General features: G+C 39.7%; 2 protein-coding genes across 4 annotated transcripts; one reads left to right on the plus strand and one right to left on the minus strand.

Annotated features, from left to right (window-relative positions):
* Nucleotides 1-4,922: 4,922 nt before the first annotated feature.
* msantd4 (Myb/SANT-like DNA-binding domain containing 4 with coiled-coils) lies at nt 4,923-11,676 on the minus strand. The gene is made up of 6 exons (XM_034225562.1): nt 11,665-11,676; nt 11,428-11,510; nt 10,255-10,444; nt 8,679-8,774; nt 8,296-8,586; nt 4,923-7,041 (listed from the first exon to the last, which is right to left on the minus strand). Exons 1-6 carry the CDS (start codon nt 11,674-11,676, stop codon nt 6,295-6,297), a joined length of 1,419 nt encoding a protein of 472 aa, XP_034081453.1. The 3' UTR covers nt 4,923-6,294.
* A 261-nt stretch (nt 11,677-11,937) lies between these two features.
* Nucleotides 11,938-21,398, plus strand: aasdhppt (aminoadipate-semialdehyde dehydrogenase-phosphopantetheinyl transferase). 3 transcript variants are annotated; one of them, XM_034225634.1, is made up of 7 exons: nt 11,938-12,319; nt 13,524-13,637; nt 14,331-14,460; nt 15,059-15,180; nt 15,949-16,110; nt 19,749-19,817; nt 20,377-21,398. In XM_034225634.1, the coding sequence occupies exons 1-7, from the start codon at nt 12,176-12,178 to the stop codon at nt 20,560-20,562; spliced, it is 927 nt and encodes a 308-aa protein (XP_034081525.1). In that variant the 5' UTR covers nt 11,938-12,175; the 3' UTR covers nt 20,563-21,398. The 3 variants fall into 3 exon arrangements, with proteins under 3 accessions (XP_034081525.1, XP_034081526.1, XP_034081528.1); XM_034225635.1 differs by lacking the exons at nt 19,749-19,817; nt 20,377-21,398 and adding an exon at nt 17,100-18,286; XM_034225637.1 differs by lacking the exons at nt 19,749-19,817; nt 20,377-21,398 and adding an exon at nt 16,673-17,088.
* Nucleotides 21,399-24,228: the final 2,830 nt, after the last annotated feature.

Genomic DNA, 24,228 nt, shown 5'->3' on the forward strand with positions numbered 1-24,228 from the left:
GTACCACATTTCATGGTAATCCATCCAATTGTTGTTGAGACATTTCATTAAAAATCATAAAAGTAAACCATAAAATGTCAGGGGATCATCAAGTCAGTGTCAGTATTTTGGATCTGGGTATAAATGTTGTGCCAATCCATTTAATAGCATTTTAATTATTTCCACCTGGACTAAAGTGGTACACTTAAAAATGTTTATATGAATATGTGCCAATCAGGGTCTTAATCAAACGAAGCCATAGTGGACGATTTAACCTTCAAATAATAGCTTAGTCAGTGGCTTTAAATGTTTAAAGAACAGCTGGAACTTTAATACTAACCAGAGTTTGTATGTGTTTCTGTTGGGTATGTGAAGCCTCACATGGCGCAGTTTGGGATGATTTAGACCAGATTTTATGGGGTTAAATTCCACACTGCAATTTTGTCATTTGGCTCAATCTTTTTTTAATCCATGGGGACCTTACACTCCTAATGCAGAGCCATCACTGACAAGCATTTCCCATTATTTCTCTTACACACACACACACACACACACACACACACACACACACACACACACACACACACACACACACACACACACACACACACACACACACACACACACACACACACACACACACACACACACACACACACACACACACACACACACACACACACGTCATGCTGGGTTATTACAGACAAGTATTACTCATTTACCCCAATGTGAAGCAAAATAACAATTTTGAAGTGGTTCCACGACCCTTTTAACCTTGCACCTTCACGTGTAAATGCACATGCACACCTTCAATCTGCCCCTTTATTGTCACTGTCCAGCGACAGCAGCTTTTCGCCTTTTTCATTTTGATTGGCTCATCTCAGCTTCTTAGTCGCAGTCTTTCCCCTCTCTCAGTTCTGCATTAGCCCTCATCCTGTTCAGCTCCTGCTCATCTCTCCTGTTTTCACTCTCTACTCCTCTTCTCCTTATCCCCCACCCCCCTGTCATATTTAATTCTTCCATTGTGTTGTATCCCTCTCTCGGGTGGAATCCATCTGAAACCCTCATTTCCCATCCACGGCTCTCTCCCATCATGACCAGCTCCACTGCTCTGACTTTCTCTTTGAGGTGTCTCTCATGATTGGATAGAATATTGAATTCCATCAACACTCTCAGCACACACAAGCAGCTATTCCCCATGTCTTGTCTTTGCTTTTGTTGATGGACTGATGAAATGCATGTTTACTGCAGATATATTGCACACTTACCTATTTAGACAAGACATAGGATGACAACAAATAAACACAGAAAGCTGTGATTCTATCTGGTAGGCTCAATAAGACTATGATTGTCTGGATGAAACACATGTTCATTTTAAATGCCATGAGAAAAGACTGAAAAAATTAAAGGTGGGGTAGGTAATTTTGGAGAAACCAGCTCGAGTGCGCTAGAATTTGAACATTTGAAAAAACCCTCCTCCAACACACACGAACGCGCACATGACCAATGAGGGCACAAGATAAGTTTGTGCACAGATGGAAGGCTGACAGGCAGGTAGGCCATCCAGTTATTTTAGCCGGGGCGGCTAAAATGATTGGTCGTGCTTTTTACAGTACTACGGCTTCCACAGATGACGTTTTTTAATGGATTTTTTGTCAAAGCACTTAAGATATTCATTGCTATCTGGATGTTAAGAGTATTCCATGGAATATAACAAAAAGTGTATCTCGAGCCGGTTTCTTAAATGTACCTACCCCACCTTTAAGTTAAAGAGTGATTTAAATGGAACTGATTACAAGTAAAATTAGAAGAAGAAAAATAAGGATTTGTTTCAAGATGATTATCATAGATATTTTTCAGTGAGTGAAAATTAAATATGTGCTACTTGGCTACAAAGTATTCTCTCATCCTTAAATAATTATATTAGAAAATATTAAATGTAGACTTGGATTTGTAGTGTGAGTCGCCTTCTGTTCATCTGCTAATATCAGAAGCAAGTGAAGAACAGGTTGATAGAAAATTAAATGCCACTATTCATTCACATCAAGATTTTGAAGCTGGGCGCAAAATGCAGCAAATCCCCAAAGTGCTTTTGAAACTCCTGACAGTCTCTTTAAACCAATCCCCAATGGCCACAACAGTATAATGTTCTCCCCTAAATGTTATGAGTCTGCTGAATCTTTCAAAGACCTGAGCCCCTTTTTCTCATGCAGTCTATCCCTATATTGTCCGAGAACACTGCGTTATAAAAACAATTGGTTGAAAGACTTATTTCCTGCCCAGATATGGCCCAATGGTGACTGACATGGAACTGGTATACAAAGTGGACCTCTTTCTGATTAACATTTTTAAAACAATTGAAATGTGTGAAGTGTCAATTTGCATCCGAGTGTGAATAATCACATAGCAATCCTTTAATATAGGCCCAATAACTTAGTGAAGGCTTAGTCCTCCCTTGCTTTCATTACCATCTGCCCCTGCAGGCAGCTAAGCAGATATCACATGGAAGGAAGTCCAAACGGCTGACTTGAGCGTAGGATAACTATTGACCTCAATACTTCATGCCTCCTAGCCCGAATCCATTGAAAGACCAACAGCGCAACCAATAGAGCTGCTGGTCGCACTCAAAAAATGGCGCAGCCCACCATGACAAACCATCACTGAAAGCCATAATCGACACCATCAATAAAGGCATGCAAGTTGTTTTATCATCCTCACAGAAACCTGGCAGTAGATGAAATACTGGTCGCCTCCAAGGCTAAAACTGGGGCGACCCAGTATATTACAGCTGAGGAATCAAGCTGTTTGCCATGGATGGTTTAAAGAATTAATACACAGTGGACTTTTCAGTTTACACAAGCAAATGCAACATCCCCTCTCAGCATGGGCTGATGTTGTGATGTCCCTTTTGCAACCACGTTACCTTGGCACAGGCTATCACATACTGTGTGGACAAGTTATATTCTAGCCCCAAGCTATTCAGGGTTTGCCTGGAAGACTTACAAGGAAAAGGGAGAAAAATAAATTGCCCTCAGACAAAAAAAAAAGCATGATAGTAAGATTACCATAACATTTATTTGGGATGATCCAATCATCTATGTAAAATGTATTGACATAGTATCATTTTCCTACACATTTCACATAGCACATATGGCGGTTGAGAATTTAAAATAAAATAAAAACAACTTAAAAATCGTTGACAAGACCAACATTTAGATAATTTTAGATTACGAAAAATGTACTCTTTTAAAGGTATACTACTAGGTATCAGATCACTTAGTATATTTCAAAACGTTTTTTATTTTTTATTTTACATTAACCACTAGAGTAACAATGTGGTGCAAGTTTTAATCAACAATTCTCCAGGACAATATATTATACAACATGTAGCCTATCGGGAATAGGAGACAATAGTGTGTACTTTCAGTCATATGCAGATGACACAGAGCTACTGTACTGTATGTGTAAGTGCCACTCACTGATCTAAGCGTCATCAATATATTATCACTACTTATATTGGTGATGTTCAACACCACAAGCACAGTCCATGTTAACTATGTCACACGTCCAGCATTTTACTTGTTGCAAAAGTGATACATCAATGTATTACTTTATAACCATCATACTGGGAATCTGTATTTCTCTCATTTTTCTCCACTGATAGATAGGGCAATTCTGCTCACAAAGACCTAAGATCAACTCTGAGGTCCATACACTGTTTTTCAAATCCTCAAACACCCAGGTGAATGTCAGACATGCTTTTAAGGTATTAGACCCAAACGTGGCTTTAGATCAGAGACAGAGGCCTTTTACCAAGAGTCAGATCCCTTGCAATAGGGAGGCATTGTTTGCTATCATTGCCACCTTTTGGACCTGAACACATCTTAGTCTGTGGACATTAAAGTATATTCTTTACAGCTGTTTCTGCTCTGCTAAGAATCATCAATGGTTAGCTGTAAATTTGACTGCATTGCTGTAATAAATAAATAGGTAATAACAGTATAGATTTAAAATGTAAAAACTGGCAACTCCACCTCTGCTTTCAACTGCCTTGTCTAAGACAGTCCACAAAGCAGTTGATCGAGTCACTGCTAAAATTGAGGGACCCTTTTTCCAAACAAACAATACAGTGGATTGTCACACCAGCTCTTAATCCAGACAAAGCTAAAGATTAACCTTTTATATAGCTTTCATCTCGCAGGCAGACAACAAAATAACCCTTAAATGGAAAAATATACTAGTCTTTGTGATTCGATCTGCCCGCTTTGAGTCCCTGCCTTTGTGTGTGTATGTATCTATGGAAGCACAGGTGATTTCAGAGTTTAAAAGAGGTCTCACTGATGGATTAAGACATTTATTAACTGTAACTTGCCAGCTCTCTTGGCTATTTTCAGTTAAAGGTTTGTGGATCCTATTTTGCTGCTCCGCCAATATGACACAGATAAACAATTTTTTAAAAGGGTCACTGGGTTACATCAGTTTCATGAAATCCTCAAAAGTGTACTTAGAGATGCAGGGTTTGTGTATCACATCAGTGTTATGCTCTCCAAGTCATTTGAACGCTTGTCTTTTTTTATCACCCGGCATTGATCCAAGGGAGGCGTGTGGTGCAGTGGGTTGTGCGTTGGTGTTCGGATCAGGGGGACACAGGTTCAAACCCCACTGTAGTCAGCATGTCGTTGAGACACTTCACCCCAAATTGCTCCTGTGGGGATTGTCCACAGTATTGAGTATGTAAGTCGCTTTGGATAAAAGCGTCTAACAAGTAACATGTAATGTAATCCAGGGAACTCCTGATGGGCTTCATAAGGAGCATCACTACAGAGGAGATTAATGCTTTATTTCTAATTATCTCCTTGTTCTCTTTTCCCATTATTCTTCAAAGGCAACGCTGAGGACATAAAGGCACAATAAGGACCACAGAGGCTTCGTAAAAGCATTACTTTGGGGCTTGGATGTGGAACAGATTTTATTCATTTCTAATCTATAATAATAACACATTTTGTCTGGAGGTCACATGTTATTCTTCAACAAACTTGTCAACACGACGCACAGAGAGTAAAAAAAAAGATAAATACAATTAAAATAGAAGAAAATAATTTTAAAAAGCCATGTGACCTGATAACAACTTTCTTAAAAGGATAAATTGGTATTTTGTTAGGAATTAAGTTACAAAAAACTTGTTTAAATAGTTTACAACAAAATGGCATAATAAAGTGTCTTTGATGTGTTAGACAACCTTCAGTACACAGTAGCAGAATGTAGTTTTCAGCACACGCGAAAAAAAAGAAGAAATATTTCACTATAATTGTCTAGCATGCAAACAATAATTCCAGTAGCTGCTCATTTCAGGGCTCTTTTCAAAATCCACACATCTTGATGGGAAAAACATCAAGTGTTATTTCACAGCAGACACAGTAGGAAAGACACAGGTGTAAATAACTCAATCAATGATAGCTGAATTCCATTTAGCTGTAAGGGACCCTGTGTTGTTATGCAGCCTGACTGTCAGGGCTATCTGGGATAACAAAACAGAGCCATCATTAATGCTATTAGTAACACTTGTGCTTTTCATGACATGACAAATTAAAATATCTACTGTGAAAAAAAGCGAAGATGAAATATTTGTTTTAAAGTGGTGGACGAATGTATAAAATCCCAATCATTCACCTGTAAACGATATATTCATACCATCGATTGACAGCATAACATAAATAGCGTACAAATACCTCCGTACAAGTAACATTGGTTTATTTTGTTCTTGTGTGTTGGAAGCTAAATTATACAGAGAAGCACCCATGCAGTAGATTAATTGGCACTGGTGTTGTGCATAAACACAGAATGAAACATCATGATTCCATTCTTTCATATGCCATTGTCATTTAACATTAGTAAGCGTTGATATCTCAATTCATGTTTAACTTCATTTTACTGCAAGTTTTGATGAAATACTCAACATTTTATAAATCAAATAGATTCAAGGCCAAACAGCTGGATGTGCCAAACTAATCCTAGATTTTATCATCGTGGCGTATTTTCTGTCCTGTCACCCATTTTATGAAGACATCATAAGGCACTGATTTATCATGGTGGTCATAAATATGTCAGCCCTCCATCTCAGTCTTCTCCTTGGCCAAATTCCAGTCAGGAATGATCATATAAATGTCTCACACCTTCCTTAAGGATGTTTCTTTGTAAGGAACTCAATTAAGGAGCAGCTGCTGATGCAATTCATGAATTCTGGGTTGTGTTCAGTATTACGAGCAACCCTGAAGCTGGTGAAAATGGAATGTATCTCTTTTATCCGCCTTATTCTCAGTGGCCCTGATGATCTTTGTGCAGCTGCATTCTCTCTTTCTCCACTTGGAGGCGCTCTCTCTCAATCTGAAGTCTGCCGGCCTCAAATTTGAAAAACTGCAGCCTCTCTTTCTCCAGCTGCACTCTCTCCTTCTCTAGTTTTAGCCTTTCAGTTTCCAGGTCCACCAATGGCATCCAGCCTTTACTGTCTTTCTCTCTATGTCCATCATGAGTGGAGGATAAAGAAGACGTGGAGGACGAAGGCGGGCCTTGTTGGGGCGGCAGGTTAAAGGATGAGTCCACACGCTCTGAATGTCTGAGCAGCAGAAGCCTCAGCCTCTCCCTCTCCACCTGTAACCTCTCTCTCTCCAGCTGCAGCCTTTCCCTCTCTACCTCCATCTGACGGAGTCGCTCCTTCTCCACCACCAGCCGCTCTTTCTCCACAGCCAGGCGTTCAGTTTCCACAGCCAGGCGCTGTTTTTCCAGCTCCAATCGCTGTTTCTCAACAGCAACCACAAACCCGGCCCCCATGTTTTCATGATTGTTTAATCCACCCAGAGCGTGAGCTTGCATCCCCATCAGGCCTCCAGCGTGGGGCAGGTCTCTGTTGGTGGTGGAGGTTGGTGCCTTAGAAGAGCTAAGCATGCCCAAGTCATTGTGGCAGTAAACATTCCCAACATGCCCCTCGCCGCGTGACTCTATGTCGCTGAGGAGTGAGGGAATATCATCATCTTCTATTTCTCCGTCTCCCATATCACCATGCAGCTAGAAGGATAAAGGGAGATCATTAAATACAGACTAGACCTATTTTCCCATAGACTGTGTTAAACATGGACATGGTCTCCATGAAGACACCCACATGTTTCTGACGTGCCATGGGCGAAGAAGTGGGCTGTTGTAGGAGCATAAACTAGCCTGTGTGATAAAGCAAGCAGACATCTGACACACCCACCTGTCACTCAAGGCCATGACACCCTTATTTGTGCACTCAATATTTTAAACATGTGAGTTATATGAAAAAAGACACCCCTTTAAGCTCCTATGAATAGGGAGGTTAGCATTATAGGACCATGCTTTACTGCTGTAGAGTTGGGCGTTATACGATGGGGGTCTATTGGGATCAACTCACTAATGGGGTCGAAGGTTGACACTTGGATTATGCACATGACTTTAACTTTACTTGTCATGAGAGGCAACACTGCTCTTATCCTGTGAAAACAGCTCTACTGTATAGTGTGTCTCTAGAGGGAGTTCTCCAAGTCTAAGAAACTAACCCTGATGATAGGTGACGAAATGTGAGATTGAGTTGCATTATGGGAAAGGTAGGATTCAAGTGTTTCTATAGCTTCACTCATGTAATTGTTAACACATATTGCAAAGTGTTGATAGTTATATTCCTGAAGATAACTCTGAGCTTCTGTGTTGTGAGTTTTTGGTTGTGTTTTTTTTTTTTAAATAGACTTGATACAGGTTCATAACACTGGAGAGAAATAGGCTGCAAGGTTTTTTAGGGATTTTATGAGGAACATTGTAACACTGCAGTGTGAAGAAATTATGATTATCTGATAACAAATCTTAATGCAATTAGAAAAACATACATTTTACGTCAAGTTTTAATTAAATCCTAATGAATGAACACATCCCTTAATTTAATGTAATTCCTACCTTGTGAACATACAAGAGTGCAATCAATAGGCCAGATTAACAGGAGCCACTTGATGTAAAATATGCTGGCATCATCACTGGGATGTGTAAAACATAACTACCTCTGTTGATGAGGATATTAATCAAGCTCATTAACACATCATCAAGGTTAACATACGTAGGGTACTTGTAGTGACATTAACCGTGTTAATGTGAGTTCTGTATCAAAAAGCATGAAGGAGATTGAGAAAATCATTTTGTCCTCATTTACATGCAAATGTAATTAATAGACTGAGGTTTAATTAGAGTATCTAATCCATAGTAAATGTATACACACTCACTGTGGCACCATAATGTTGATGATGGGTTTCTTACCCTGTATTCAGTGACATCTTCCTCCATCTTCACCCCCATTATGGACTGCCCGCTCGGCTCACTGAGAGCCACCAACTCCGGCCAGTCGCAGTGGCAATCCTTGGAGAGGCTGGAGAGGTCAAGCAGCTGGTCACATCCAGATCCCAGAGAAGCTGCCTCATGCTCAGGGGAGGACTGATCATACTCAGTCTTCAGGGCCATAGACGAGGATGAGGAGGAGGAGAGGGACAGCTCAGCCCGAATCTGTTTTCTCTTCATCAGTGCACGCCAGTCTAGGTAACGACGCTTCACCTGCACAGGAGATAGGGATGCAAAGGGGCTAGTGTTTTTAAAGGTTAAAAAGGAAATATAAAAGTGTGATTTGAATGTAGGGATAAACAAACCTCTGCTGCAGTGCGTAGCTCTCCTTCCCCCAGTGAATTAACACCGCGAGCCACTTCTTCCCATGCCTGTCTCTTCAGCTCATTAATGGCTGTGTTCTGTTCACACACAACGAGGAGAATAGAAATAACAATTACAAATGTTGTGTTGGGATAAGTAAAGTCTGGAAGTGTGAGTTATGCAGGTTCCTTTCAAAAATACTGGAGAAGGATACTTTTTGAGGCCAATAGCAATGCTGAAAGAATATTATTGCAATTTCCATGAATAAATAATTAATTATTTTTTACAAAGAACCCTTATGTATGAATATATTTGTTTTAAAAATTGGGACCAAGATGTGCAGTGAGCTGGCTATATTGCAGAATAAAAATAAAAATGTTAGTGCTCTCTGGTGGACAGTGGAGATAATAGGGATGCTGCTAAATAATTGTTTTAAATACTTTGGAATTTCAGCACTGCACATTTGTTTTACTTATCAGCTAGAGGTTAACTACGGAGCCCTGGAGGGTTCATAGAGAGAAAAATAAATAAAACGTGACCACGTTTTACTTTCTCGTGCGCACGCTTTAGTAACTCGTGCGCACGAGTTACTAAAGCGTGCGCACGAGTTACTAAAGCGTGCGCACCAGTTACTAAAACGAGGGAGAATACTCTGGTAGTTCGATGTGTGTATAGGTGTGTGTGGTTAAACGTAGCAGCCTCGATCTCTATTCAGCGGTTCTAATGAAGGGAAACGCAGTGAAGTAAACAGTAAAAGGCACAGCTCTTTGCAGCTGGTGCTGCTCTTCTCAGATTCTGCTGAGTTACACGTTACTGCCTCCAGTGCCCTGTACGACGAAGCCAGTTCAACAGACCCTGGACTTGGACATGTTCGATTTACCCGGCTTAACTAACCCTAACAAACGCGATGTCGATAAGCGGTCCTACGAAGCTGGTTATCAACTCAGTAAATCAACCAGGGTTTCTCTGTCCGGCTGAGAGCGCGTTCACGTGAAAGGGACGGGGTTAGCAACATTTGACCAATCACAAACATGGAGACGCGTGCTGACAGCGCAGCGTCATACTTCATGAATGAATAGTGTAAATAGCAAATCCTGCTTCGTAGTACAGGCCACTGGTGCCGCAGAGATTTCATAAAGTGAAGGAGGTTTTCCTTCTATAAAACAGCTGTGGGCAGCAGATACTGTGAGTCACGGACAGGAATCCCTCAATTTAAATAAAACGAGGCCACGCTTTATTAGCTCGTGCGCACGCTTTATTAACTCGTGCGCACGCTTTAGTAACTCGTGCGCACGAGTTACTAAAGCGTGCGCACGAGAAAGTAAAACGTGGCCACGTTTTATTTATTTTTCTCTCTATGAACCCTCCAGGGCTCCGTAGTTAACTCTTTTATGCCTCATAATTTGTTTTTCTTTGTTGTATGGATGAGCATGTCAAGAACACAGTACAACTTACTCACATATTTAAAATGTATGATTTCAGTAATGAGTTAGTACACTCACAAAGACATATATTAAAAAACTAATTATTCAACTAAAGTCACACACATAGAGGTGAAAGAGAAGAGGAAATCTGCACCTGCTGTCTGGAGAACAACACGTCCGTCCTTTTGTGGATCTCCCTGATAAGAGTCTGTGTTTCTTTCACACTGTAGTTGCTCTTCCTCTTCCTCTTTAGATGTTTAATCTGCAGGAAATCCAGCTTGGCGGCAAGGAGGGGACCGACACCCCAGAGGCACAGAGAGACAAACAGAGACGAGGAGATATACCTGGAGAGAGAAGACAAGGGTGAAGTTATGGAGATATCAAGAAAAAGTAAGAAGGTAGGTTTAAGGGGAAAAAAGTGTGGATGGAAACTTGAAGTTCTCATCCCAACTCTTACACTCAATGCAAGCTCTTTGTAACAGCATGTGATACTTGAAGTTGGGGAAAGAAGTGTGATAGGTTGCAGAGCTCACACCAGGTTGGCTTAAAGAGGAAATCAAAGGCCCTGATTCGATGACGTTATAGCCACATTATTAAGAAAATGCTCTTAAGTCTCCAACCAGCCAGGTGAGCTTACACAGGAAGATAAACACCACAGGCTGAAAGGGCTCTACACATTTCCTGTATGTAAAAAAGGAACACGGAAAGGGACAAATTAATGTTGTTGGGATATAAAGTGTGTATGAAGTGTGTGTCAAATCGTCAGTATACCTAAAATCCCTACATTTGGCACAGATGGATTTAGAGTGTGTAACACGTTCGCCACCTTAGACCTTCAATTTGTAGAAGGGAAAACTCGAGATTTAAAAAACTGAAAAAAAGAACACACCATAAAAGGGGAGAATATGCTATTAGCCTTGTAGTATAGGATATACAGTAAACACGATATCTAAAATCCCTACATATGCTCCAAATATGGAACATATTCAGTGTGTAATATAAGGTTAATTGCAGGTAGCCTATATGACATGTGCGTTTCTTCTATTTGACTACATGTAGATACAATACCCACATACGCAATATGTGCTTTTTGGTTATACCATCCTGTTTCTCTAATATGAATGTTATAGTTTATATAGAAAACGTGTATTTGTTTCGAGGAATAAGCTACGATGTAGTAGCTAGTGATTCCTAGTATTTTTTTAACCAGACGAGCACGACACAATTTTATCTTCGTAATTACACATGTAATACCGTCATGTCTGTTGCCTATTCTACCACCACCCCAATATAACTATATATGCAATATATTTCTAATACAACTCACCTTACACACACAGATGTTCCGAAATCACAACAACATCGTAGAGGTACAATTGTAATGCTGCATTCAATGTCAGTCGGAAATAACTTATATTTTAATATTTACGCTTTAGATGCGTCTTTATAGGTGCAAATCGGATACAATATGTTGAATAGAAAATTGTACCGTGATTTAAAACATTTTGTTTTCTTTATTAACGCATCAAAGTAATACCCCGCCATTATGTAGACGCGCAAATACGTTTAAAAGCATTGTAAGAAAGAGGCGTGGGTAAATTGTTTTTTAAAAGTGTGATAGTAAGGAAATCCATGTATTTACAATCAATCATGGCTTCGGGGAATTATCTATGTCAAGGGTTGCAAAAACGATCCAATTGATTGAAACCACAACATGGTTTTGCCGTTTTTACAATATTCTCGAGAGTACGTAAATGTATCGTTTGTTGCGCACTGTTCTGATCGCTCCTATTGGCCAGTCCTCCACCGCGCCCACTTATGACGATGTTGAGTCACGCCGGGCTCTTCCGGGCATGTTAACCACTCTCAAACCCAAAAAGGTAAACAGAGAGTTGTCATTTTATTAGCAGCTCTCAGTTATGTGCTGCTCTGGTGCTCCACTGTTAAGTTATAAAGCATCAGATGAGTGCTGTTGTCGGTCAAGTCCTACATGCTAATGTGCGATGCTAACTCGTTAGCTAACTTGTAAGCAGTCTGAAGTTGTGAAGGAGAGATGACCAAAGCGAGGTGAAGAGATGGGCTCTATTCGCTGGGCTTTTCTCTGTGGGTCCTGGAGACCCAGCAGGTCTGAGTGGATATTAGCTAACCGCTGCATCCAGCGGGAGGAAAGAGACAGGATCAGACAGTTCGTGTTTGCAAAGGATGCAAAGTCAGCCATGGTGAGTCTGACTGTACACTTTGGCTTATCTTACTGTGGAACTACCACCAGAGTTAGGTCCTTTCCCAGTGGTCAAATCAAAAATATCCACGTGTAACATTATAATTTGTCCACAACCAAGGAATTAGTAGACAATACCTAGGGGAAGTCCGTCTTAAGTTGGAAATGTAAGTTCACATACTGACTGTAGTACTACTGTACACTGGAAGAGTATGACCTGTTTTTATTAGATGTTTGTAGGCCTTGTATTTTATATAAATATTTGTATATAAAGATAATCATATTTCAATGGAAAAAAAACCTGCCATATTTGTCCAGTGTAGAGGGAGAAACACACTGCATGGAATTGGAGTCATTAGGTCACTATGGCCTCAGAGCTATTGTGTTCATAACATTCATAACAATATGAATTTAAAATAAAAATAATCACGTAAATCTCATTCAAAGAGTTGTGCCATACGTGTACTTATACAATTCCTTATATAACATTCCTTATTCCTAATATAAGAGATTTCAATTTGAATAAAAAAGATTATTTCCTAAAATGTTTCAAATAAAACAGAAATAAGCACTCAAATCCCGTTAAAAAATAATATTCCTAATGTATCTAGTATAGTTATTCAACGCTGAATTGCCTCAGCAACATGTCAGCTGAGGACAAGAGACAGCTGGACGTAATGGAAGTCATTAACACTGCTTTAAGGACTATTAGATGAGGCTAGACATCAAAATGAGATCCTAACGTTTCAAGAGTTTACAACTAAGACACTCCACTAAGAATCATTAAGACCAATACTTCCTGCTCATATCCCAAAGCTGTCCTTCTTTACACTGCAGGCCACGTGGCATGGTAAATAATGGTGCAACAGGGCAGATGTTTGTATGCACTTGTAGCCCTTTATGTAGTGGGTTGTTTGATGTTGCTGCTAATTTCCTAACAGGTGCCATGTTTCATCTACAGTTTTCTCAAGAGAGGATTTTATATCGCCCATATGTTATGTTTTAATAATTATTTTATGACTTTAGATATTACCCAACAATGTATATTTTATTATATCTATTATATGCTTTACGAGTTATTAGCTCTACTATTTGTGTCTTTCTCTGTCTTTGCTAAGTGAGCTCACTTAGATACATTCCAATCAATCATGTCGATATGGCAATAAAGTTTTTAATTTTGAATACACTGACCTTCTGTCTCTCAGGCTGGCAGGTTGCTGCTGAGGAGATTTGTGTGTGAGAGGATGGGGATCCCGTGGTCAGAGATCAGATTGGAGCGATCTCCCAGGGGGAAACCTTACCTGGCAGCTCCACTAAAGGTTAACACCGTGATTTGTATCTAAAGTAAACAAAGCCTGGATTTGTACTTCCTATCCTATCCCACCAGTGGGCCAGTGGTGACTGTCAGAACACAGTGATAAAGTATTGAAATGCACTTGTTTGCCCCTTAACTACACTTACAGGGAACATTAATCGTATGTAGTGTTTTAGATGTATAACAGGGTATGTGTTACATCACAATCTATATAGTAAGACATGACTTTGCATGGATCTTGGGCACTTTTTGAGCTCGACACATAACGTATGTAAATGCAGTTATACTGGATTGTTGCTGGATAAAGTTATTTGCATTGCTAGTGTGATATTTAAAAAAACAACAAATAGTTATTTCAAGTCAATGCATATATTATAATATTGTGTAATCCAGCGCTTATAATTGATGCTTTTGTACAGTTATGGTTACAGACTTTCTCAACCAAAACAAATAAGTTTCCTGTTTTTTGTTAAAAGATTCTATAAATAACGATGTTATCTCAAGCTTCTTTGGCCAAAATAATCTTGAAGTGAAAATCTGACCTACCTAGTGACTTGATTTAATATTGTATATTTTCACCTAAAGCTTAGACCATACTATACTTTCCCCACTATAATAGACTGAAATAGTAGCCATGTTCTATGTCGTCTTATACAAATATCCACTGTTTGATGACTGTGATGCCCTTTACTTCCAGGTCAGATCAGATTCAGGCACTGAACCCCCGTCCTGGAGTTTCAATCTGTCCCACCAGGGGGACTACGCTGTGCTCGCTGCAGAGCAGGGGGGGCAGGTGGGAGTGGATATCATGAAGAACACCATGCCAGGTAAATGCTCTGAGAATGTGTTTATTGATTTGAAAATAATGGTTTGGAATAGCAGCAGAGAGGGAAAAAAACATCAACTCACGTATGACACATTGTGAGAAAAACTGTTATAGTTGGGGACTTAAAAGCACACACACGTGTTGCAGACATTTTGTTGAAGTCTTCTGAAATGTAAAACTTTTCCAAATTCAAACATGCTCCATTTGATCATGATAAGGCTTAAAATATGAGACTTCTAAACTCGGTGTCAGCAGCTGAAGTCCTAACAATGAGGCAGAAATATATTTTATATTTTCTGTGTGTTTTTCAATTTGACCACAAGAGGCCACTGTTGCCTTTTTAATGTAAAAGGTTAAGGCGTGTATAAGTGTTTGGATTCCTCTGTGTGTGCACGTGTGTGTTACAGTCACATTTATATATGAGGCTTTTCTGAGAAATGAACCATCCACAAGTATCTAAAAAAAATATTATGTAATCCTGGTAGCGCTCTATTCTATCTCTGACACCTCAATTTCTTTCCCCTCGTCTCCCTCCTTCCCTTTCCTTCTGTTTTGGTCTCGTCCTTCCTTCTCTCTCCACCTTCCTTCATTCCCTCCAGGTACCAGCTCTGTACCGGAGTTTTTCCGCATCATGACTCGTCAGTTTACAGCGTACGAGTGGAGCGTCATCCAATCAGCCGGCTCGGAGCACCTGCAGCTAGCCGCGTTCTACCGCCACTGGGTAACCATGGCAACCGTCCTACCCTTTCATCACATTGCATTGCTGCTAGGCCCCACGGGCGGTGTTTGTGTGGGAGGGGGGGGCATAGGGAGGAAATAACATTGTCAATGTCCTTTGAGACACACACACATTTGTACAAAAATAAATATTCCTGTGTGATTTCTTTACTTAATTCAAATATGTATATTTTTGTCCCGTTTTGTGCTTCTCTATCCCTGCATTTCATTGTTACTTAGTCCTCTTTCTTTTCACCACCTCTGTCTTGTTTTTTTCTCCATGCACGTGCACACACACACACACACACCCTAACACACACACAGATGGACGGCGACAGCAATGGTGGTGCTAAGTAAAGATGTTGTGAGAGTGAGAGGGTGGCACAGAGACGTCAAGCTCTGATATCATCATCACCACACTGTTGACTAATGGCAGAGTTCGACGGTTGCCATAGTGATTAGCCTTGTAATACTGTTATTGTGGCTCATTGGCTGCCGAGCTGGGTTGGTTTTGGCTGGACACACACACATTCACACAAACACACAAAGTCACTCTTTTGTATACACACTGTTATACATGTGTGCATAGATTCCCATCTGTTGTGGTTTTAAGTTATTGTGCTACGGAGCCAAAACAGACAAACACACAAAGAGGCACAAACAGACTGTATTTCTCCGATTTGTCAGGCATACAAATGTCCTTCTTTTTCCTTATGTGCCGGGGATCATTTTCTGCATGCAACTGATCAAGTTTCCTCCCTTTTCCTCCAAGGCCTTGAAGGAGAGCTTCATCAAAGCCATTGGCACGGGTCTGGGCTTTAACCTGCAGAGGGTGGAGTTTCACCTGGCCCCTGAACCGCTCACACAGAAGCATGTACTGCGCCAGACCAAGATGCACCTCGATGAGGAAGAAGAAGAGGACTGGATATTTGAAGTGAGTCTTGTGTGTGTCAAAGGACAAAAGATTATACATGGTAATATTCCAAATATGATGACCTGATATAAACACAATTCTGTAGTTTTACCTTAATTTCCTGTTCTGAGAAATAATTGCGTAATATTGGAAGCAGCATGCAGTGTTTTTGAGCGAATCATTGGCAACAAATGTTTTCCTTTTGTATGTGGGTATGATTCACGTTTTTTATTTATTTGGATCCTTCAATGTTTTATATTGCCCAAAAGAGGCTTCGCCAATGTGGTTTTTCCGCACCATATAAAGGAATAGTTAAATCATATCCGTATCTCAGTCTCAACGCCTAGCCAAGATATTGTCCTGCACATTACACAGCTTGTTTAAGTATTTTCGCAAAAATATTCATCCATTAATTTAAGAGGGGGAACAAAGACAGTTTTGTTATTGAAAAGAGGCATGTCCAATGTATAGTATCACAGACAGACAATATTTACTTTGACAGCACTCCTTTTATGTAAAGATAGTTTTAAAAATGCTAATGTCCTCTTATAACTAACATATGTACAGTTTGACGCTGCTTTAGGGGAATCAATTCGCTGAAAAGCAGCTCTCTGTGGGCTCCTGTTCCACTGCTCCTAACACTAGGATGGGTCAAATGCAGAGAAACCATTTTGTTACATAGTAAGTAGGCCTACTGTGTAATGACAATAAAAGTAAAAAAAAAAAAAAAGTATTCCAGTGGCTGCCCCCCCTTGAAAGTATCTGCAAAGTGAATCACGCGTGGTCTTTGCAGAGAAATACCCACAAGGGATCGCATTAAGGGAGCCTTCAAGTGGCCCTCCAGCCCCCCTAATACTGGGACAAGAGTAAAAGGAGTGCATCCTCATTCACTGTCAGAGTATAAGAATCCTCTGTTGCCATCTTTTCCCCATTGATCTCCTCCTTTCTGCTCTTCTTCTCTCCTCACCTTCATGTATTGTCCTCTCCACCTCTACTTTGATGTATTTTAGTCTCGTTTTCTCTCTCCGCCTTATTCTCCCCCCTGTATTTGTCCTCTCTATTCCCCCTCACATCGTCCTCCTCTTTCCTTCATGGCCACTGGAAGATGGATTGACAAGTGACTGCTAAAAGGTTACCACTGGTCTGAAAATCCTAATGTCCCGTCTCCTCGCCTCTCTCCATCCCTCTCGAGGTCGCCGAGGCTTAATGCTGTTTTAGTGTCTGTGTTTTCACACTGGGGAATAACAGCTCACTTGTATTGATCGCAGGTAGATGGCAATGCATGTGTCCTCTTTGTAACTAGAGTGTAGGGCAAAGTGAGGCAACAGCAGCATACAGGATGAAGAGGAGCGAGTTGAAGCAAGAATCAGTGAAGCATAAACTGAAAATGGGATGCTCCCGCTAAATCTCCCCTGCACTGCCTCATTTTACAGCTGTTTGATTCCATATTTATATAGTATTAATTTGTGTAAGTTTGTCAGGTATTTGAACAGAAAACATTACAGTGTCATTTTAAAACAAATATAAATAAGGGCTAATTTGCCAAATTAATCTTAAAAAGTTAATTCATTATTTTTTTGTTGACAGAAAATGAACCTGCAGCTATTTTGATAATCAAATCCGTCATACAAGCAGAAATGCCAAACATTTGATGGTACCAGGATCCTAATATATGAACATTTCCTCCTTTTTCTGCACTGTATATCATTGCAAATTGCGTACCTTAAAGTTTTGAACTGTTCAACATTTTATAGACAAAATTATTAATCAATGAATCTAGAAAATAATCAGCACACAATTAATTAATATCAGCCCTAATACCATGGTATTCGAGCTTACTATTTTCTCCTATCATCTATAGAATAACTAAATTTGATTGGCAATGAGAACAGTTCTTTAAATTATTCCAACTAAACAACAAGATTATTTTATATATATTACAATCAATACAATACATTTAACATTAAAATGAAGGGTTAATAGATTCTAACACTATGTTAAGCAGGTGTTGTAAATCATTTACATCAGATGTTTAATCCTGTGAAGTGCTATTAAATATTACATTGTTTAGAGCGCACACACACTACAGAGAAGCTGTTCCTCTCTCTGTGCTTGCCCAATGACAGAGACACGCATCTTATATGTAATCAGGGAATGATTGCAGTGTTCTTGAGAGGTTAAATCATCTCAAATTTAAATGTTTAGTTTGTCATGTCATACAGAAATTGACACATTCGGAGCGAACAGAGAGATGAGACGAACAGCAGTCTGGTGACCTCCTGTCCTCTGACTCGCTGAGTGCTGATTGGCTGGACCAGAGAGCAGCTGTGACTGATTACTTCCTGCTGACCTCTGCTGATCACTCCTGTGGACTCTAGGCAGAACCTGAAGGACCTATCAATGCCAAAAATACACAGAACAAAATCGAAATATTCTCTTTTAGTAACAATTCCTGCTGAAATGTATCTAAATGTTTCTGTTTGGGCTCTCTATGCTCCCTTCTATCTGCCATGTTGTTACCAGCTCCCCACAGCACACACACACACGCACCGCACCACCTGTTACTCCCACGTATACACACTCAGTTTTTGGCCTTTCATTTCCAAGCATTTTGTGTCGTCTACAAAGCAAGTTATAGAGTGGACACATTAAGAACGACCGTTTGAAAGGGAATTTTTTTAGGACAATCAAGGCTCAACAGGATTGATAGTAATAGTGTGAGAAATGTGAATAACAGATGAAATCAAAGGAATGTTTCATGTTAAGTACTGTAGTATAAGAAGGTCAACAGAAACTAAATCTGTACAGATTCAAAAAATCTGAACATATAGATTTGAATATGATTTTGCCATTTATAAATTGTAATATTATTAGCACAGATGATATAGCATGGGTTAATAAGATAAGATAGTACTTTATTGATCCCAATTTGGGAAATGTGTGTGTTGCAGCAGCATAACATCATCTAGCTAGGCATTGCCATTTTTCAGTAAATGAATTTATGCTTGATGTTTTTCTTCTATCACAAGCACGGGTATCGCTTGGCAAGCGTCATGTGACTTGTAAATACAGCAATCTGACTGAACCTTGAACTGACTGAACCCATGCTTGCTCTCCTAAGAAATCCTGCTAACTCATTCACATGCATTTATTCAACAGATCCGGGTGCATGCTGTACAGTATCAACACCTGTGCACATATCTATTATTTGTCTTATAGTACTTGCTCTATATTTCTAAGTGTTTGCTCTGAATTTTAATTAGCAAAATGTGTTTTAATATGTTATGATATGGGGGTTATATATAGTTGGTACTAATGTGTGTGTGTGTGTGTGTGTGTGTGTGTGTGTGTGTGTGTTGTGTGTGTGTGTGTGTGTGTGTGTGTGTGTGTGTGTGTGTGTGTGTGTGTGTGTGTGTGTGTGTGTGTGTGTGGTGTGTGTGTGTGTGTGTGTGTGTGTGGTGTGTGTGTGTGTGTGTGTGTGTGTTGTGTGTGGGTGTGTGTGTGTGTGTGTGTGGTGTGTGTGTGTGTGTGTGTGTGTGTGTGTGTGTGTGTGTGTGTGTGTGTGTGTGTGTGTGTGTGTGTGTGTGTGTGTGTGTGTGTGTGTGTGTGTGTGTGTGTGTGGTGTGTGTGTGTGTGTGTGTGTGTGTGTGTGTGCGCAGGAGAGCTTGCTGGATGCTGACCATCATGTTGCTGTAGCACTCGGTCCAACAGACAAAACAGGGTCTGAGGTAAGGATATTAACAGTTGGTCATATTTATAACTATTTTTTTCAGCATGAATAATGAAATGGAAGTTTTAAATGTTTCATTAGCAGCCAAAACACTGCACAGTTTTCTGATCACCTCTGAAACCGTGAAGAAGATGTGCTTAAAGTCATTTGTACACCGGGCTAAAAGTATAATTTAAAGGTCACGGCTTTCTCTGATAAGAGGTTTAACACCCGACAGTCAATGTCCAAATGCTTGCCTTGTATATCCTATAAGCATTGGTTAGCGTGAGTCATAATCTATGATCTTAATTTGATTTAAGACTCCATCTAAAAGATCAATCCATCAGATGACAAGCAGACTGTTATCTATAACAACTTCTATCATTTAAATAATTGTTTTATAAATAATAATGCCAAACATTTGAATGTTTATTATTCGCCAATAACTATAGTGATCTACAATACATGTCACATAATTTAAACTTGTTAAGACATGACACATTGGTCTTTAGGATTGTGCATTGTCGGAGTATTTTGAGGTATTTTAGTAATTGAAGGCCCTTCTCTCTTCCCCTCAGCTTTTTCGTCCGTCTCTTCCTCCTGCCAGCTCATTTGCGCTGCTGTCGTTCAGCGACCTCACCGCCTCCGCCTCCCCTCTGACGGAGGAAGACCCCGCCTGCTGGGACAGCTTCGAGATGAAGGCTGAGGCTCCACAGAGACAAAGAGACACACACACATCCGAACAACCACCTGTCTCACGCTGACGCTCACCTGATATGCACACACACATACACACCTTTCATATGTGCCAAAAGGAAACGCACTCTCACTGACAGTGAAGCTGCTTTTTCATTCAACACAAGTCCAGTCAAGTTTAGTTATAAAACCAAGGATCACAGGTCTGTCTCACAGGACTTCAGAATCCTCACAGAATCTGACACCTTCTATCTTTAAATCCTCGGTTCAGGTGGAGAAGAAGTCTCAAAAGAAATCTGATTCACACATGAGAAATACTGTGTGGTACATCCGAACATTAAATATTGATCAATACATTGATAGCGTGTACATTATATTAACTTCCTGTATAATTTAAGATTGTCCAACGAGCTTCTCATTATTGATCCTTATCGGCCTCACCAATTCATTGTGTGTGTGATGTACAATATGTAATCAAATGTTTCCTCTCAAGGCATCAGCCATTTATTTATTTTTTTATCCTGCAGTTATTAAAAGTTCCATGCAGAGCAACATGTAAAGTATCCAAGTACTACTTTGCATTGTGTTGTACATTTTTGTTATATTTTCAGTCCTGCTCACATCTGTGTGTGTCCTCTTCTTGTCTCACATGGAAGTACATGTGCACAGAGCTGGGTAATCATTCAATATGGTTACAGATCAATATTCTGTGGTATTTTAGCTCATGATCATATTATGTCTTCCTGTTTTCATATGCTACCATACCAGTTAACAATTTTTATTAAAATACATTGGTTATTGAGCATTTGTTTTATCCTTTAAAGTTATTATTTTAGTTATAGTCTGAAGCATTGCAGTGGCAGCGCAGTTTGCAAATGAATGCAAAATAAATCATATTACTTTACATGTGATTGTGCTTTATTTTGCCAAATTGTGACGATATTGGAAATACTTTATTTGGTGTGTGTGTTTCTTGTGAGCTGTGTGTCTTTCTACTCTTCCTCTGTATAGCTAAATATATCAGACTTTTTTTTTCATGCTTTATTTCTCTCCATCCTGTCTTCCTCTTTGTCTCTTCCATTCAGTCTCTTTCTTTCCTTTTCTCTGTCTATCTTGTCCCTCCATCTTGTAGTGCATCTATTTGAATCAAGGACATTTAGTAGCATCTCTCTCTCTTTTCTTTGCAGTTGATTTCCTGCTCCATCCTCCCTCTCTCTTAGTAGATGCAGTCAGTCTTCAGGTGTAACCCTTCTTTCTGCATCGCATTACATTAATCACAACATATAATCATAAGCCTCCTCCCCTGCACACAGAGAAGGAAATGGCGAGCTAGAGGTCAAGAGATATGTGTGTGCAGTTGTGTATGCGCCATGTTTGTGACATTAATACCCCTTTTTCATCCCTGAGGTACATATGCCTAAAACAGTGTGTCCTGACACTCCATAGGTAATCATACAGCTACGTGCCTTTGTTATCATGTGCTACTCTGATATTAGAAGAGTACATTCAGTATTTTCCCAACAGGTAAACAGATAGAAAACAAACAATGAGGCTGCTGCAGAGCAATAATCTTTTTACCGTAATAATGTGAGAAGAATGGCAATGAGTTATCTCAATACAAATTTGAGTTAAAATTCAACTTTTTAATACAAATACAGCAGTGTTTCTCAAACTTTTTCATACCAAGTAGCACTTAACCAATAAAAAAACACTCGCGGACCACCTAACTCCACAAATGTCCAAAAACACATCATTTTTTACAAATTGCCTGAAAATGGTACAAACAAGTGGAAACATGTGTGTTGAAGGTGTTTATCTGGGCTATATTATGCAATCGAAAGTGAAACTTAAGCTCGCTCCATTGCGGAGATATTCCCGCGAGTGTGCGAAAAACTTTAATTAATTAATTAATTTCAAATGTGAAATGTTACCAATATACTCACGGACCACTAGGGGGCGCTCACGGACCACCAGTGGTCCACGGACCATACTTTGAGAACCACTGAAATACAGAGACGGGTGTGCAGGAAAGGTCATTATTGACTTTTTTTCTTTTTCTGACAAGTCTGGGCTGTCACAACCTCACAGACCTGGTGTTACCGACCTGCTATCTGACACCACGACCTGTACACCTTCTGCTCGTGTCAGGTATCACTCTTGTTCATTTATTTCTATCAGATATATTCTCTGATTTATCTCACCATTGATTTTGCTTTTTTCAATTAAGGGAGGTGATGATATAGATGAGCCTGCTGCAGATGGTTTCATGGAGGTCCTTTGTTTTTGTTTGTATGGACACACACCCACACACAAGTACATACTTTATGTTGAAGGAAAAGGGCAGTCATTGTGGAGAATTGAAGATTATATTCATCTTAATGTCACCCATATATAAGAGGTATGTTGCATCATGTTATCACTAATATAGGTGTGGTTGTATACATCATTCAGTTGTATGTAGAGTAAAACACATGTATGCATGTGTGTATGCTGTTGAAAGAGCTTGAAAACACACACACACATAGATGCAGTCATTGCCTCCAGCTGGAGTGAATTAGTTTGTCTCCTCACCATCTTAAATCTTGTGCCCTCTGCAGAAGTGAAGGAGGAGAGAGGAGGTGGCGGGGTCAGACTGGAGTCACACACAGAGAAGCCATTTTTAGTTGCACCATGTTTACTGCCGTGTCAGAAGAATGGAGACCTTTTTTTAGCAGGAGGGAGGCAAGAGTGCTTTTGGCATTAGGAATATAATTTACTCTTCTAAAAGAGTTGAGACCCGGCTCAGCCTACTGTTAAGGATAAGAGCAACATTTGTCATCTAGAAGTGGAGGATATCTTGTGCTGCATTTGGACAATTAATGTTTTAAAAAAATGTGATTCAATGTTTAAAAGTCCCTGTTTTACAACTAGGATCAAGGACCAGACTTGGTTTGGTGTTTGTCTGGAAAACATAGTCAAAGCGGTTACATTTTTCCTGTTGGATACTTTATACTTTGGACATGGGGTGCTTTGATGAAAAACTTTGATAGCTGCAGCTCAGAGTGAGCATAGAGATAGACATTACCCTGAGTGAACGATTCCTTTCTCAATCCCAGCGTTGAGGTTCCTGTTTCCTCAAAAATGAAACATTCTAATTCTCTTGCGACTAGAATTAGTAAAATTCTCAATTTGTTTTAGTCTTTATTCTTTGTTTTACTTTTGTCGTCATGAACCCAAGTTCAATGAGTGTTTGAGCCACAAAAAGAGCACAGTGATAATAAGTAGCATCCATCAAGAAGACGTACAATTGATGTATGTTGAGCAATAATCACACAGCACAGTATTTTTTAAATGTTGTGCAAAAAGTTATTGTATAGTACGCAGAAAAGTCGGGGAGAAAAAGCCATAGTGTAGTATGTGGAAACTTTAATAATATAATGAAAGGGTTATTTTGCACCTCTTCTTCTCCCACATTGAACATCGCAGAAACGTCAAAACGTTCAGCTCGGTCGGGAATCGATAGCTATTATTTTTCTTATTCATTACTTTCATAATTGCAGAGGTACATCCCATAATTCATCACATTTTTAACATGGAAGTCAATGGAGAAACTCTTCAGACTTGAACAATCTTTATGCAACTTCAACTGCTAACTGCTCCTTTATACTTTCACTCAGAAACCTCATTGCAACTTTAAAATGTTCCACATCTTTCTGACATTATTCATGTTAAACAACTTTTAAATCTGATTCGTA

Source organism: Gymnodraco acuticeps, unplaced genomic scaffold (assembly GCF_902827175.1).
Source record: "Gymnodraco acuticeps unplaced genomic scaffold, fGymAcu1.1, whole genome shotgun sequence".
NCBI lineage: Eukaryota > Metazoa > Chordata > Actinopteri > Perciformes > Bathydraconidae > Gymnodraco > Gymnodraco acuticeps.